A 15,799-nucleotide genomic window follows, 5' to 3' on the forward strand; every position below is an offset into this window, starting at 1 on the left:
TTTTTTTTGAGACAGAGTATCACTCTGTTGCCCAGGCTGGGATGCAGTGACGTGATCTCAGCTCACTGCAACCTCTGCCTTCTGGGTTCAAGTGAGTCTTCTGCCTCAGCCTCCCAAATAGCTGGGATTACAGGTGCGTTTCACCATGCGTGGCTAATTTTTGTTTGTTTGTTTTTATTTTTAGTAGAGATGGGATTTCACCATGTTGGCCAGGCTGATCTCGAACTCCTGATCTCAGGTGATCCACCCCCCTCAGCCTCCGAAAATGCTGGGATTACAGGCATGAGCCACCGTGCCCGGCCCAATAATACTTTGAAACTTTTAGAGTCAGATACACAATTTAGGGCAATGAAAAAGATCAGAACTATCCAATTCATTCTGTAATAGGCCACAAAATATTTGTATGGCTTTGATCACGTCTTTGACCTTTTCTGAGCTACTTTTTCCTTCTCTAGAAAATAAGTTGTGAATGCTGATCTCACGGGATTGTGATTGCAGATTAGGATCTATGAAGCTTAGTAGTTTCTGGAAAATAGCACTCAGGAAATGATAGGAATTATTATGACAATGATACTGTTTCCAGACAAAATTAGCACACACGAAAGAAAACTTTACCCCAACTTAGTTTATCAATATAGAGTAGAAGAATTTAAATAAAATACTAGCCAATAGACTTATTAATAGAATCATCTATCAAAAGAGTTTATCTGAATCATGCATGAAGGTTAGGTATAGGAAAATCAGGCCAGGTGCGGTGTCTCGCGTCTGTAATCCCAGCACTTTGGGAGCATAAGGCATGAGGATTAGGAACTCTAGAGGCCAAGAGTTCAAGACCAGCCTGAGCAATATAGCAAGACCCCATCTATAAAATGAAAAACTAGTTGAATGTGGTGCCACATCTGTGCAATGCTCGCTACTTAGGAGGCTGGGGCAGGAGGATTGCTTGAGTTCAGAAGATAAACACTGCAGTGAGCTATGATCACACCACTGTACTCCCGCCTGGGTTACAGAGCAAGACCCTGACTCAAAAAAAAAAAAAAAAAATTCATACTATAAACTATGTTGATAGGATAAATAAGACAATCACATGCTTTCGTAACAGTCATTTAGTAAAATCTAATAAAACTCATTGCATGTTCTTAACTAAAGCACTTGAACCTATGATGAAGAGCTTCTGTATTCAATAGCCAACTTTGTACTTAGAGAAACACTAAAAGTATGTTTAATTAAAATAAGCAAGAAAAAGAGAATGCCTGTTACTACGATCATTATGATACAGTATTACTTTTGTCTCAACTAGAAATTCATAACGTTCCCCAAATAAAACAGTAACAAAAGTGGTTCAGATTAGTAAAAGAGGACACAAAACAGTAAATATTGGAAAGAATGAGATGAAAATCACTAGTTGCAGATGGTATGATTTTATATTTAGAAAATCAAGAGGAATCACAGAAAAGCTACTAATATGAATATAAATTCATCACAGTGGTTCGTTAGATATAGGACGAACGTACAAAACTCAATAGCAACTTTATAATGAGCTATGTCTGGTTAAAAATTTATTCATTTGTATGTATTTGCTATAATTTTTCTTGTTAGATCAGAAAAGAGTAAAGCCACATGTAAAGCACCTTAAACTATTTCTCAGGCCTAAAATTTAATTATAATCTGATAGAAGGTATTTGTGTATTTGTGTCAGAGGTCTCCAAGATGATTCCCAGGTTCAGTGATTTCCTAGGAAGACTCACAGGACTCGGCATATAGTCATACTCACTGCTAAGATTTAATACAGTAAAATAATACAGAGCAACATGAGCGAAGGAAAACGATATGTGGGGTGAGTTTGGAGAAAACCAAGTACAAACTTCCAGGGACCCTCTTCCAGCGGAGTCACACAGTATACACTTAATTACCCAACCAACAAGTTGTGACAGCATGGATTAAATATTACCTACCAGGGAAGCTTATTAGGAACTCAGTATCCAGGGTTTTTATTGGGAACTGATCTTGTGGGCACTCTCTGCCTGACTCTTAACAAAATGCTTGACTCCCAGAAGACAGGCAGGTGTTCAGTATAAACCATCTTGTTTGCACATTCTAGGGAGAGCGAGCCACTCTTTATCAGTTCTGCTAATGGTAGGAATTGTCACCAAAACTAAGTTCCCAGAAGCCAGCCAGGGGCCAACCCAACAAGCAAAGCTTCCGAAGGATGGCAGTCTGACTTGCTATGCTAACTCTTCTCTGCACAGTATTATTGAAGAGGAAAAAAAAAAAAGTCAGGAGGGAAGTTGGTTAGCAAGGAGTACAAAGAAAAAGGAGACCTTGAGAAAAAAATAATAGCAATGTCCATTTTAGCCCTATCCAAGAGGAAAAGCGATATGGCTATCTTTAGGGATCTGTAGTGCAGAAAATGCCTCAATCTGTCTTATCAAAAGAATCATTCAATTTACTCCCTTTGTGTTTGGATTACAAGATACTTCTAATTTATCTGAATTATTTGCTTAATATTTTTAGTACTGGTATGACATTCACAAAGTCACAGAATCAAAAATTCCAAGAAGGCATATTGTGAATTGCCGCCTAGTCCCAATGCGCTAAGTTCCTATCTCTCCCTATAGATAATTATTGTTACCTGTTTCTTATCCTTTTAGAATAAAATTGTAAATGGATACACAAACTAAAACAAATAGTCTTTTTGTTTTTTTTGAGATGGAGTCTCACTCTGTTGCCCAGACTAGGGTACAGTGGTATGATCTTGGCTCACTGCAACCTCCACGTCCTGGGTTCCAGCAGTTCTCCTGCCTCAGCCTCCCTAGTAGCTGGGATTACAAGCACACGCCAGCACGCCCAGCTAATTTTTGTATTTTTAGTAGAGACGAGGTTTCACCATGTTGGCCAGGTTGGTCTCAAACTCCTGACCTCAAGTGATCTGCCTGCCCTTGGCCTCCCAAAGTGCTGGGATTACAGGCATGAGACACCATGCCCAGCCAACAAATAGTCTTTAGTTTTCTTAGTTATATAAACAGTAGTAACATCTTATACCACATTGCAACATATCTTTTTTCATTTAATAAGAAGTATTGAGGCTGGGCCTGGTAGCTCACACTTGTAATCCCAGCACTTTGGGAGGCTGAAGGTGGGCTGATCACTTGAGGTCAGGAGTTCAAGACCAGCCTGGTCAATATGGCGAAACCCTGTCTCTACTAAAAACACAAAACTTAGCCAGGCACAGTGGCGTTCTCCTGTAATCCTAGCTACTCAGGAGGCTGGGGCACAAGAATCACTTGGGCAGCGGAGGTTGCCGTGAGCCAAGAGGTGGAGGTTGCACTCTAGCCTGGGCAACAGAGTGAAACTCTGTTTCAAAAAAAAAAAAAGAAAAAAAGTGTTGGAGACCTTTCATACCTGTTCATAAAGAACTTCTTCATTCTTTTTTATAGCTGCTGCTTATTCCATTGTATTATTGTAGCATAATTTATTGTACCAATCCTGTATTGCTGGTCATTTGGTTGTGTTATTTCCATTCCTTCATTATTACTAACAAAGCTTCAAGGAATAACTTAATACTTACGTGTGTCATTATTGTCATGTATACATAAGTCCTAAATGTTTTGGAGTCTAATTCTGGACTTTTCATTCTGTTCTATTGGTTTTCTGCCTACTCTTATACCAGCACCACTTTAATTACTGAGCTTTTTCTTTTGTTTTGTTTTTTGTTTTGAGACAGGGTCTCGCTCTGTTGCCCAGGGTGGAGTGCAGTGGCACAATCATAGCTCGTTGTAGCCTTGACCTCCCTGGCTCAAGTGACCCTCTCACCTCAACCTCCCAAGCAGCTGGGACTGCAAGCATGTATCACCACATTTGGCTAATTTTTCTATTCTTTGTAGAGTCGGGGTCTCACTCTTTTGCCCAGGCTGGTCTCAAACTCCTGGGCTCAAGTGATTCTCCCACCTCCCAAAGAGCTGGGATTATAGGCGTGAGCCACTGTGCCTGGCCTTACTGAGGTGTAAAGTATGTTTCAATATCTGATGAGTCTAGTTCCCCCTGTGCTGTTTTTCAGAGTTCTCTTGGGTAATCCAATTTCTCCATATGAACTTTACAATTACTTTTTTCAGTTGTAGAAAAAAAGTCTGTGACTATTTTTATTGAGGTTGGTTTAAATTTTAATAAGTTAGTGTAATGACATTTTAGAATTGTTTTATCTCTGAGAGCATAGTATGTCTTGTCTGGGCATGGCGCCTCATGCCTGTAATCCCAGCACTTTGGGAGGCTGAGGTGGGTGGATCGCTTGAGCTCATGAGTTTAAGACCAGCCTGGGCAACATGGCAAAGTTCTGTCTCTACTAAAAATACAAAAATTAGCCAGATGTGGTGGCATGCACCTGTAGTCCTAGCTACTGGGGAGGCTGAGGCAGAAGAATTGCTTGAACCAGGGAGGCGGAGGTTGCAGTGAGCCGAGATCGTGCCATTGCACTCTAGCCTGGGCGACAAGAGCGAGACTCAAAAAAAAAGAACATAATATGTCTTCACATTTGTTCAAGTCTTCATTTTATCATTCAGGAGTATTTAAAAATTTTTTTTGTTGTTTGATTTTTTATTTCTTACTAAGTTTACTCCTAGGAGTTTTATTTTTCTTGTTGCTTTACCACACAGCTTATCATTTTACTTCCCTTGTAGATATACCTTCAGGAAAAGGATATGATTATGCAGAGTACTTTAGTTTTAGTATCAGCTTATTGTAAATCACACATTGACATTCTGGTCTTTTTTTTTTTTTTTTTTTTTTTTTGAGACGGAGTCTTGCTCTGTCGCCCAGGCTGGAGTGCAGTGGCCGGATCTCAGCTCACTGCAGGCTCCGCCTCCTGGGTTTACGCCATTCTCCTGCCTCAGCCTCCGGAGTAGCTGGGACTACAGGCGCTCGGCACCTCGCCCGGCTAGTTTTTTGTATTTTTAGTAGAGACGGGGTTTCACTGTGTTAACCAGGATGGTCTCGATCTCCTGACCTCGTGATCCGCCCGTCTCGGCCTCCCAAAGTGCTGGGATTACAGGCTTGAGCCACCGCGCCCGGCCTGACATTCTGGTCTTTACGTCATTCCATGAGAGCAGTTATTATGACCCACAATAAGAGATGACGCCAGGAATCGGGTTTTGGAGCTGAAAGCCAGATCCTGGATCTTGGAAAGTTCACCTTTATATATACCAATGTGTTTTGCTCGATGGAGTGGCCTCTTGGTATACAGCCAGATGACTTCTCCTTGCAAAAGTACAGTCATGTTTATGCATTGTGTTTAAAAAAATCAATAGTTCACTCACTAAACTATTTCGATTGAGAGCCTTTAAGAAAGCCTATTATGGGCTGAGCGCAGTGGCTCACGCCTGTAATCCCAGCACTTTGGGAGGCCGAGGCGGGCGGATCATGAGGTCAGGAGATCGAGACCATCCTGGCTAACACGGTGAAACCCCGTCTCTACTAAAAATACAAAAAATTAGACGGGCGTGGTGGCGGGCACCTGTAGTCCCAGCTACTTAGGAGGCTGAGGCAGGAGAATGGCGTGAACCCGGGAGGTGGAGCTTGCAGTGAGCGGAGATCGCACCACTGCACTCCAGCCTGGGCAATAGAGCGAGACTCCATCTCAAAAAAAAAAAAAAAAAAGCCTATCATGCATGGTACTTATATATGAATGGCAGTCTCCTTAGCTGTTGCTTATGTTTCTGCATCTATTTATGAGTTTAAGGGCCCAATCTATTCACTAAAGATGTACTTTGGAAAATTACTAAATAACTATCAAATCTTTAATGCAAGTTTTAAATTCTTATATATTACAGAATTTCACAAACTTGTTTGGACAACCACTAGTCTGCTTGCTTTCTCCTACAGCATATCCAAAAGCTTTACAAGGTATGTACCCTCATTGCCTGTTACAGCCATAGGTTGCAAATAAACACTACATTTTGAATAGTACTGATCTTTGTTTTTTCCTCCCATAATGATCGTGTGTGGATTTATGATGTTTTATGTGGCAGGTGTCGCTCTGAAATATACCCAGAAGCCTTGCCAACAACCAGGATCCCTTAATGTGCTACCATTAGGCCTTGAGATAATTCGTCCCTGAGAAAGAAGTGGTTTTGTTCCTTGCTGATGGGGAACTCATGATTTGTAAATTTTAAAATTTGTTTTACAGGTGTTTGTTTGCTGGTCATATCCGTATAGCATGGTTTTCCTATATCTTTGCAGGCATGTTTTAAAAGATCCAGGGCATCTTTTAAGACTATAAGATTGCTGGTCTAGGAAACTTCTCAGTCTATGCCTCAGAGTTAGGATAACCTAACTGGCACAACTTAAAGTGTTTCTTTTATTCACATTTTTGCCTTGTTGTAATTTTAAAATAAAAGAACCTCTTCTAAGTCTGCCAGAGAGACAGGTTAGTGTTTTGGCCATTTCTTCAATGGCTGAGAATCAAAAGACTTTTTGTCCTTAATAGTTTGTCTTTAATTAGTGACACATAAAATCTAATTCTAACTCCCAGTCATTTAGTAGGTAAAATACTAAACAACCTTAACACTGTTTTAGCAGTACTTGTCACTGTTTCACTATCTCCCTAACTGTGAATAGTGCTGATGTCTCTCTGTGGGAGATGGCATTTTACTGCTACTTCCCAGCCAGAAGTCCTGTCTGCTGACATAGTTTGACACAGGAAGTGATGGTCAGCATTTGAATGCCTGAGAGAAGCTGGAGGCTTTCACCGTTGTTTTAAGGTAAGTTCTGCTATTTAACAGGGAAAAACATGTAGAAATATTAACTTCATGTATCCAAAAGTAAAATTACTAAGGGATAGAACTTACCTTCAAACAACGGTAAAATTCTCCTGCTTTGAAGATTTTGTTATCCTGTTTCTTATCATTTCTGGAGGAATGTAATCTCTTTCAGTTACTCAACAGTACTTTCTGCTATCATTCTGTCCTATCATTACGTAGTTTTTAAATTTACATGGTCAAATGGGTTAATACCAAGATTATTTGGTCTGAAAGACTTCATTGTATAGAAGAGAAAAACACAGACTTTGGAGGCAAACTGACTGAATTTGAATCCCGACTCAGCCACTTACTTGCTGTGTGACCTTGAGAAATTATTCAGCCATTCTGTGCCTCAGTTTCTTCATCTATCAAATGGAAATAATAATAGTATCTACCTCATAGAATAATGCTGGATATGTAGTAACTACTCAATATGTGCTCTCATTATTATTATTATGCTTAGTTGTAATACATGTCCTTAACACATTTTGACCCAGTTTCTTATCTTTGTGATACAAAGCTTAGACCTCTAACACCTTAAATTAATTGTTCAATTACAAAAGCAGATTCAAAATTCTTTTGTGAGAAATGTTTTGGATTTATCCATAGGTATTATTGCTACTCACCTCTGCAAAAGGGGAGGGCCCTCCACGTGGGTGCAAAAGTAGCTGATCAGTAAGCACTTTTGAGATCTAAAGCCTTTAGTTCTCTTATTAGCCAAGAGTTACCTCATTTATTCAATTTTTTTTTTTTTTTTGGAGGCAGGGTCTCACTCTGTCACTCAGGCTGAAGTGCAGTTGTGTGATCACAGCTCACTTCAGCCTCTACCTCCTGGGCTCAGGTGATCCTCCCACTTTAGCCTCCCAAATAGCTGGGACTACAGGTACACACTACCACACCCAGCTAATTTTTGTATTTTTTTTGTAGGGACTGGGTCTCGCCATGTTGCCTAGGCTGGTCTCAAACTCCTGGGCTCAAGAGATCTGCCTGCCATGGCCTCCCACAGTACTATTCAACATTTATTATCAGGTACTGTGCTAGGCACTGGTGATAGCACTGTGAGCTGACAAGCACAGTTACATTCTTCACAGAGCCAAATGTCCTGTGGCAGACAGAGAGATAGCCTGATGGGCAGTTATTATAAGTGATTCACAGGAGGATGCATGCTAATGGACGAGGAACTCCTGACTAGCAGCACACTGAAGACAAGGGAAGGGTATGAGATAATGTCTAACATGGACATTAAGAACATGGAGAACTAGATGGGGGTGGGAAATGACTGAGCAAGAGTGTTCCAGCTGAGAATTTGCAGGTGCTGTGGCCATGAGATAAGACAGCTTAGGGAGCACGTAGATAAATTTATTTTATTTTATTTTTTGAGATGGAGTCTTGCCCTCTCGCCCGGGCTAGATGCAGTGGCACAATCTCGGCTCACTGCAACCTCTGCCTCCCAAGTTCAAGCTATTCTCCTTGCCTCAGCCTCCCAAGTAGCTGGGATTACAGGCACTCACCACCACTCCCAGCTAATTTTGTTGTATTTTTAGTAGAGACGGGTTTTCACTGTGTTGGCCAGGCTGGTCTCAAACTCCTGACCTCGTGATCTGCCTGCCTTGGCCTCCCAAAGTGCTGGGATTACATGGCGTGAGCCACCATGCCTGGCCTAATTTTGTATTTTTACTAGAGACAGGGTTTTGCCATGTTGGCCAGGCTGGCCTCGAACGCTTGACCTCAAGTGGTCCACCCACCTTGGCCTCCCAAAGTGTTTCACATTTTTCACTGAAAGTGAAAAATTCCACATATCAGTACTTAGTACAAAGTTTGTTTCATGTACAAAATTAATTAAAATATTCTATAAAATTACCTTTAGGTTATGTGTATACGGTACATATTAAACATGAATAAACTTCGTGTTTAGACTTGGGACCTGTCCCCAGGACATCTCATTATGTATATGCAAATATTCTAAATCCCAAAAAATCCAAAATCCAAAACACTTCTGGCCCCAAGCATTTTGGATAAGGGATACTCAACTTGTACTGTCAAAAGATTTAAACAGAAGAGTAGCATGAAAGAGCATTCAGTTAACCTCCTAGAGAATGAACTGAGGAGGGGCGTGGATGAAAACAGGGAGATGGCTGGAGATAGCACAATGACTAGTAGCCGACTGCAAAGATACTAAGCCCATAGAACCAATAGGACTTTGTGATGGACTCGGTGTGGGGAGGGAAGGCAGGAATAGACTTCGTGGTTTCTGGCTGAGATGCTGATAGAAATGATAATACTTGATGAGAAGCATATTTGTAGAGAACAAAAGGGGAAATAATTTACTTTGAGTTGTTGACCTGTTGAGTTTGAGGTGCCTTTGAGAGTTAGGTTGAATAGAGTAGCCTAGAGCAGCAGTACTTAAAAGAAATAGAGTATGAGTCCTTAAATTTTCTAGTACCTACGTCAAAAACAGTAAAAAGAAACAGGTGAAATTAGTGTTAACAATGACGTTTTGTACTAAAGCTTTGAAATCCAGTGTGTATTTACTCATCTAGTCACATTTTGAGTATCTACCGCAGGACAGAGTGGTGCCAGACCTGTTAGGCTGCTGATAGAGAATTAGAAATTCATAGGCATAGATAACTAAAATCATGGGAGTAAGAGCAGTCAGCAATGTATGGGGCCAAAGAAAGAAACTACTCATATTTAAGGGATAGGAAGGGAAAGAGCAAGTCAAAGAGAGCAACTCGGAGGAGAATGAAAAAGACCGGCATTTCTAACACTCATCAGAGAATTCTATCACAGATAACCCATCATCCAACACTTGCCATATTTGGATGAAATTTGTTAATTGAGGGCAAAAAATGGTAAGAAATATGTTCGTTTTCCATTTCTCTTAAGTTTGCTAGGCTCTTTCTTAAGTTCAGCAGAAAGCAACATACCAACATTTGTGTAGTTTCATGAAGAATCTGCTTTGTTGAATTATGATTTAATGAGATAGCTTTAGTTTTATATATTATCAGTATATTAAAATGTTCCTCATATGTATCTCTTATTTTTTGCAAAACTATTATCTATATATATAACATGTTTGTTATTACAGATCAATCTCAGCGAGGTAGCCTCTTCACTCTCTTTTTGAACAATCCTCTAATGGCCTTCCTATTTGTCTCTGGATTGTCAAGCATGCGCAGAGGCCTATGGGAAAAGTGTCAAGAATATCTTCGGAAAATCAACCGTGATATTGCCCAGCTACTGACTCATTCACGTTCAATAGGTACCCGCCTAATCTAACTGCACATTTAACAGAATGTACTATAATGGCTTAAAATGGTTACTTATTTTAAATTGTTTGAATTTTTAAAGGTATGTGTCCCAGGCAGGAAAGTTGAGAAGGCTTTCCTGAAGTTTCCTTCCCCTTTGAAACATAATTTCCATTTAAGCATCTTTTTACTGTCACTTTTCTCCTCTTTGCAGATCAGGCATTTCTCCAGTTTTTTGGAGATGAATTTCTTCGCTTGCTCCTCACAAGATTTATCTTTTGTTCAGCCACCATGAGGATGCACAAGATTTTTCGGGTAGGCAAAGAACATTATTAAAGATGAATTTTATCATTTTAGCTATTTAAGAACATGTATTATATTTTACCTGTATAAAATAAGGTTATAATAAAATAATATTTTGGACAAATTCAAAATAATATTTACAAATGTACTTTCACACTGGTCTGTTAAGTAAAAAAATACATATTCACAAATGAGTATGTAAAGTATAAAGATTGACAATATTAAGGCACATCTGAGTACCTATCCTTTGTTTAAAAGTAGAACATTTTCTGGCCGGGCTTGGTGGCTCCTGCCTGTAATCCCAGCACTTTGGGAGGTTGAGGCTGGTGGAACACTTGAGGTCGTGAGTTGGAGACCAGCCTGGCCAACATGCTGAAAACCCTTCTCTACTAAAAATAAAAAAAGTAGCCAGGTATGGTGGCATGCACCTGTAATCCCAGATACTCTGGAGGCTAGGCAGGAGAATTGCTTGAACCCAGGAGGCTGAGGTTGCGGTGAACAGAGATTGCACCATTGCACTCCAGCCTGGATGATGAGAGCGAAACTCCATCTCAAAAAATAAAAAAAAAAAAAGTAGAACATTTTTGATACCTCCCTGATCCTATCTCCCTCTCAAATGAAACTCACATCCTGAATTGTATTTATTTATTTATTTAAAGATGGAGTTTCACTCGTGTTGCCCAGGCTGGAGTGCAATGACCCGATCTCAGCTCACTGCAACGTCTGCCTCCCAGGTTCAAGCAATTCTCCTGGCTCAGCCTCACAGGTGGTAGCTGGGATTATAGGCGCCCACCACTACACCTAGCTAATTTTTTGTATTTTTAGTAGAGACAGGGTTTCACCATGTTGGCCAGGCTGGTCTCAATCTCCTGACCTCAGGTGATCCACCTGTGTTGGCTTTCCAAAGCGCTGAGATTATTGGCGTGAGCCACTGCACTCGGCCCTGAATTTTTTTTTTAATCATTCACTTTTCTTTATAGTTTTGCAGCATGTATTTCTATTCCTACGCAACATATTTATGAATCCGTATTGCGTGTATTCTTCTGCAACTTCCTTTTTGCCAATGTTTTATTCCTGAGATTGACCCATGTTGATTGACTATAGCTTTCATTCATTCATTTTGTTTGACTATACAACACTAGGCATTATTTGACTATACATTGCAGATTCCTTATTCTGATAATGGACATTTGGGTTGCTTCTAAGTTTTTATTATTATATAAATGATGCTGGCCATTTATTATATAAGTGATTTATTATTATATAAATACAGTGACTCACACCTGTAATCCCAGCACTTTGGGAGGCCGAGGTGGGCAGATCACGCGGTCAGGAGTTCAAGACCAGCCTGGCCAACATGATGAAATCCTGTCTCTACTAAAATTACAAAAATTAGCCAGAGATGGTGGCATGCACCTGTAATCCCCGCTACTCGGGAGGCTGAGGAAAGAGAATTGCTTGAACCCAGGAGGCGAAGGTTACAGTGAGCCGAGATCATAACACTGTACTCCAACCTGGGCAACAGGCAAGACTCAGTCTTGGGGGGAAAAAAAATGATGTTGTTGTGAAATTCTTGTATCAGTTTCCTGGTACACATATATATCAGTTTCCTGGTACACATATATAAGATTTTCTCTGAGGAATATACGTAATAGTAGAATTGCAAGATCAGATGATGTAAGCATATTTAACTTTGCTAGGTAATGCCATACTGTGTTCCAAAGCGGTTGTATCAGTTTACACTCATACTAGCAGGATGTAAGAGTTGCTATTTCTGTAATCCTTCCTTTACACTTGTTGCAGTCATACTTTATAGTTTTTGTGAATCTGCTCAGTGTAAAGTGGTAGGTCATTGTGGTTTGAATTTTTGTTTCCAGGATTGCTATTGAGGTTGAGCAACTTCTCATAAGTGTTCTTCTGTTTCTCTCTTTGTAAAGAATGTGTTCAGGTCTTTTGCTTGACTTGATAGTGCACTTTTCTAGCTGTTTATTTTTTGTGTATGCATGTACCTATACAACACTTCATTGAGATTTTAAATATTTTAGCCATTATATTTTTCACTTCTGTAAGTAAAATGTTTTTTCAAATATGCCTGAACAGTTAAAAAAATCTTTTGCAACTTTTGGTTTCAAAATATTATTTCTTTCCATTTTATTATGGTAATTTTAAAATGTAAAAGAACTGCAATGGGCCAGGTGCAGTGGCTCACACCTGTAATCTCAGCACTTTGGGAGGCCAAGACAGGAGCATCACTTCAGGCTAGAAGTTTGAGAACAGCCTGGGCAACATAGTGAGACCTCATTTCTACAAAGAAATTTTAAAACTTAGCCAGATGTAGTGGTATGTGCCTATAGTCCCAGCTCTTCAGGAGGCTAAGGTGGGAGAATTGCTTGAGCCCAGGAGTTTGAGGCTGCAGTGAACTCTGATTGTACCACTGCATGGGCCAACTGTGCAGGTCCACTTAAGACACAATTTTTTTTTTCAATAAATAAATTGGAAAAATTTTGGAGATTTGCTACTGTTTGCAAAACAGACAAACTACACAGCCTAGAAATATTGAAAACATTGTTCACCCGGGCCGTGCAGCCAGTGGAATTGGCCCCGCTCTGTGGCTGCCGGGGCCTGTGCACTGGAATTGCCATGGCCTGCAAGCCCCACCATGCCAGTTTGAACCTCCGTGGCCTCAACCAGATTCGGAATGTCAAAAAGCAGAGTATCTATTGGATGAATTTGAGGAAATCAGGAAGTTTGGGCCACCCAGCCTCTCTAGATGAGACTTCCTATGAAAGACTAGCAGAGGAATCACTGGACTGTTTAGCAGAGTTTTTTGAAGACCTTGCAGACAAGCCATACACGTTTGAGGATTATGATGCTTCCTTTGGGAGTGATGTCTTAACTGGTAAACTGGGTGGAGATCTAGGAACCTACGTGATCAACAAGCAGATGCCAAACAAGCAAATCTGGTTATCTTCTCCATCCAGTGGACTCAAGCGTTGTGACTGGACTGGGAAAAACTGGGTGTACTCCCACGATAGCGTGTCCCTCCGTGATCTGCTGGCTGCAGAGCTCACTAAAGCCTTAAAAACCAAACCGGACTTGTCTTCCTTGGCCTATTCTGGAAAAGACGCTTGATACCCAGCCCAGTTTTAAGGTTATTTAAAGCTGTCAGGCCAAGACCCCAGCTTCATTATGCAGCTGAGGTCTTTTTTTTTTTGGTTTTTTGTTTTTCATTCCTGCCTTTGAGGAACAGCTCTGTGGCAAGAATGTGTTGCCTCCTACCTTGCCCGCATGTTTTGATTTGTAATTTCTACAGATTTTTTTGGATTGTCTGATTTCCTCCCTCACATGATATCCTTTATCTTTTATAATGTCTTATCCCTATACCTGAACATAGCAACCTTTAAAAAAGCAAAAGAATAAGAAGGACAAGTTCCAGGAGGAGAAATGAATTGTCTTCACTCTTCATTCTATGAAGGACTTACGGCAAGAAGTACATGAAGAGCAGCTGATTTACCTGTTGACTGTTCTGTCTCAAAATGAGACACATTAATGGGTAGGCTACAAATGTTCCCGGGCTTCTTTCAAAGTGGAAGCACTTCTGAGCTCTTTAGCATTGAAGTGTCGAAAGCAGTTCACATGGGAAGACAATTTCTGATGTTTGCTCTGTGACTGCCAGGGTGTGGCCTGCACTGGGTTGTCCAGGGAGACCTAGTGCTGTTTCTTCCACGTGTTCACGTGTGTATATGTGTGTGTGTATTTTTATATATGTTTTTTTCAACTTAAGGGTTAGTATGGATTCAGCTGCCACAAGTATGCAAAAAACTTCCAATCACAAGAAAGGAGGAAAAAAAGCCATTTTCATAAACTGAGTGATGTAGCATAATAAACAAAATCATGGAGCTGAGGAGTTGCTTTGTGAACGTGAAGGGGCATATAAAGGAAAGAGATACTCATGTCGATAAAGAGAACCTGGTCCTAGATGCAGTTCAGCCACAAAGTAGTTGTCCCTTTGTGGACAAGTTTCCCAAACTCCTTGGGCCTCTGCTTTCCCATCTGTTAAATGAGGGGATGGAGTGTGGTTGATTTCCAGCATTCAGTGGTCCTGTCAAGCAGCCTAACAGGCTAGCTCTAATTCCCATTGGGTAGATGAGGGGATGACAAAGAACAATTTGTAAGCTATATAGGAAACGTTATTGGTATTCCCCTATTGGGATTTCAGTTGAATTCATGTTAAAATAATAGCCATCCTTTATTGTACGCTTACTGGGTTAAGCCTATTATACCATATTACCTCATTTTAATTTCTACTGACCTGCAGTTTATACATGAAGCAACAAGGCTCCAGGACATTAAAACTCACACAAAGTTATGCTCATATTATTTTCTTACTGAAAGAAGGATTTATTGGTTACAAGTTTGTATTAATATGTAGCAAAGGCTTTTCCAATGGGTGAATAAAAACACATTACATTATAGTAAAAAAAAAAAAAAAAAAGTCAAACTGGGAGAAGTGGCATATACCTATAGTCCCAGCTACTCAGGAGGCTGAGGCAGGAGGATTGCTTGAAGCTAGGAATTGGAGATCAGCCTGGGCAACATAGCAAGATCTTATCTCTTAAAAAAAGAAAAAAATACTCTTAATAATGAAACAGTATAAACAAAAGCTAAGTAAAATATTTTCTTTCTCCTGAAATAAAATTATTTTCTGAGTCTGATGGAAATGTTTAAGTGCAGTAGATCAGTGCCAGTGAGAAAATAAATAAAATCCTACAAAAAAGAAATAGTGAAAAAATTAAGAAAAAGGTATATCATGAATATATAAAATATATGTAGACACTAGTCTATCATTTACTACTATCAGATGAATACAAATCTGTTATGAATGATTAAAATTATGCATACACTTACATACCATATATGATACCATTCACAGTCCAGAGAAGTGTAAACAAAAGTAATGATGATGCAATATTAAATCATAACTGCATAAAATCACTGTAATGCCTACTGTACTACTGTAATAATTTTGTAGCCACATCCTGTTGCTCTGGCAGTGAGCTCAAGTGTTGCAAGTACTGCTTAGAATGCCTGTCATCTCCATGAGCAGTCTGTCTCTCCAGTAAATTGTGTATTGTAATAAAAAATGATCTCTACCGGTTCTCACATATTTTTTATTGTGTTTAGTCCAGTACTGTAGTAAACCTTACATAACACCATGGGACTCATGTGAAGTGATGCTTCAAGTGCTCCCAAGAAGCGAAGAAAAGTCATGACATTACAAGAAAAAGTTGAATAGCTTGATACGTACCGTAGATCAAGGTTTGCCATTGTGGTTGCCTGCCATTTCAAGATAAATTAATCCAGTAAAGAGTGTTGTAAAAAAAGAAAATTTGTGACGCCATCACTGTAGCTGCGTCAGCTTTTTGTGAAATACCTTTTTTTTTTTTTTTTTTTTTT

The 15,799-nt window shown here is 39.8% G+C and overlaps 1 protein-coding gene and 1 pseudogene across 1 annotated transcript in view; both read left to right on the plus strand.

The window, feature by feature from the left end:
• SCAI (suppressor of cancer cell invasion) overlaps nucleotides 1–15,799 on the plus strand; it is a 197,905-nt gene that overhangs the window by 170,598 nt on the left and 11,508 nt on the right. The window contains 3 exon segments of the mRNA XM_011931463.1: nucleotides 5,823–5,895; nucleotides 9,880–10,053; nucleotides 10,254–10,354. Of these exon segments, the coding sequence (XP_011786853.1) occupies nucleotides 5,823–5,895; nucleotides 9,880–10,053; nucleotides 10,254–10,354 (348 nt within the window).
• On the plus strand, nucleotides 12,431–13,729 carry LOC105504132 (annotated as a pseudogene).

This window comes from Colobus angolensis, unplaced genomic scaffold (genome assembly GCF_000951035.1).
Source record: "Colobus angolensis palliatus isolate OR3802 unplaced genomic scaffold, Cang.pa_1.0 Scaffold9, whole genome shotgun sequence".
In the NCBI taxonomy this organism is placed as follows: domain Eukaryota; kingdom Metazoa; phylum Chordata; class Mammalia; order Primates; family Cercopithecidae; genus Colobus; species Colobus angolensis.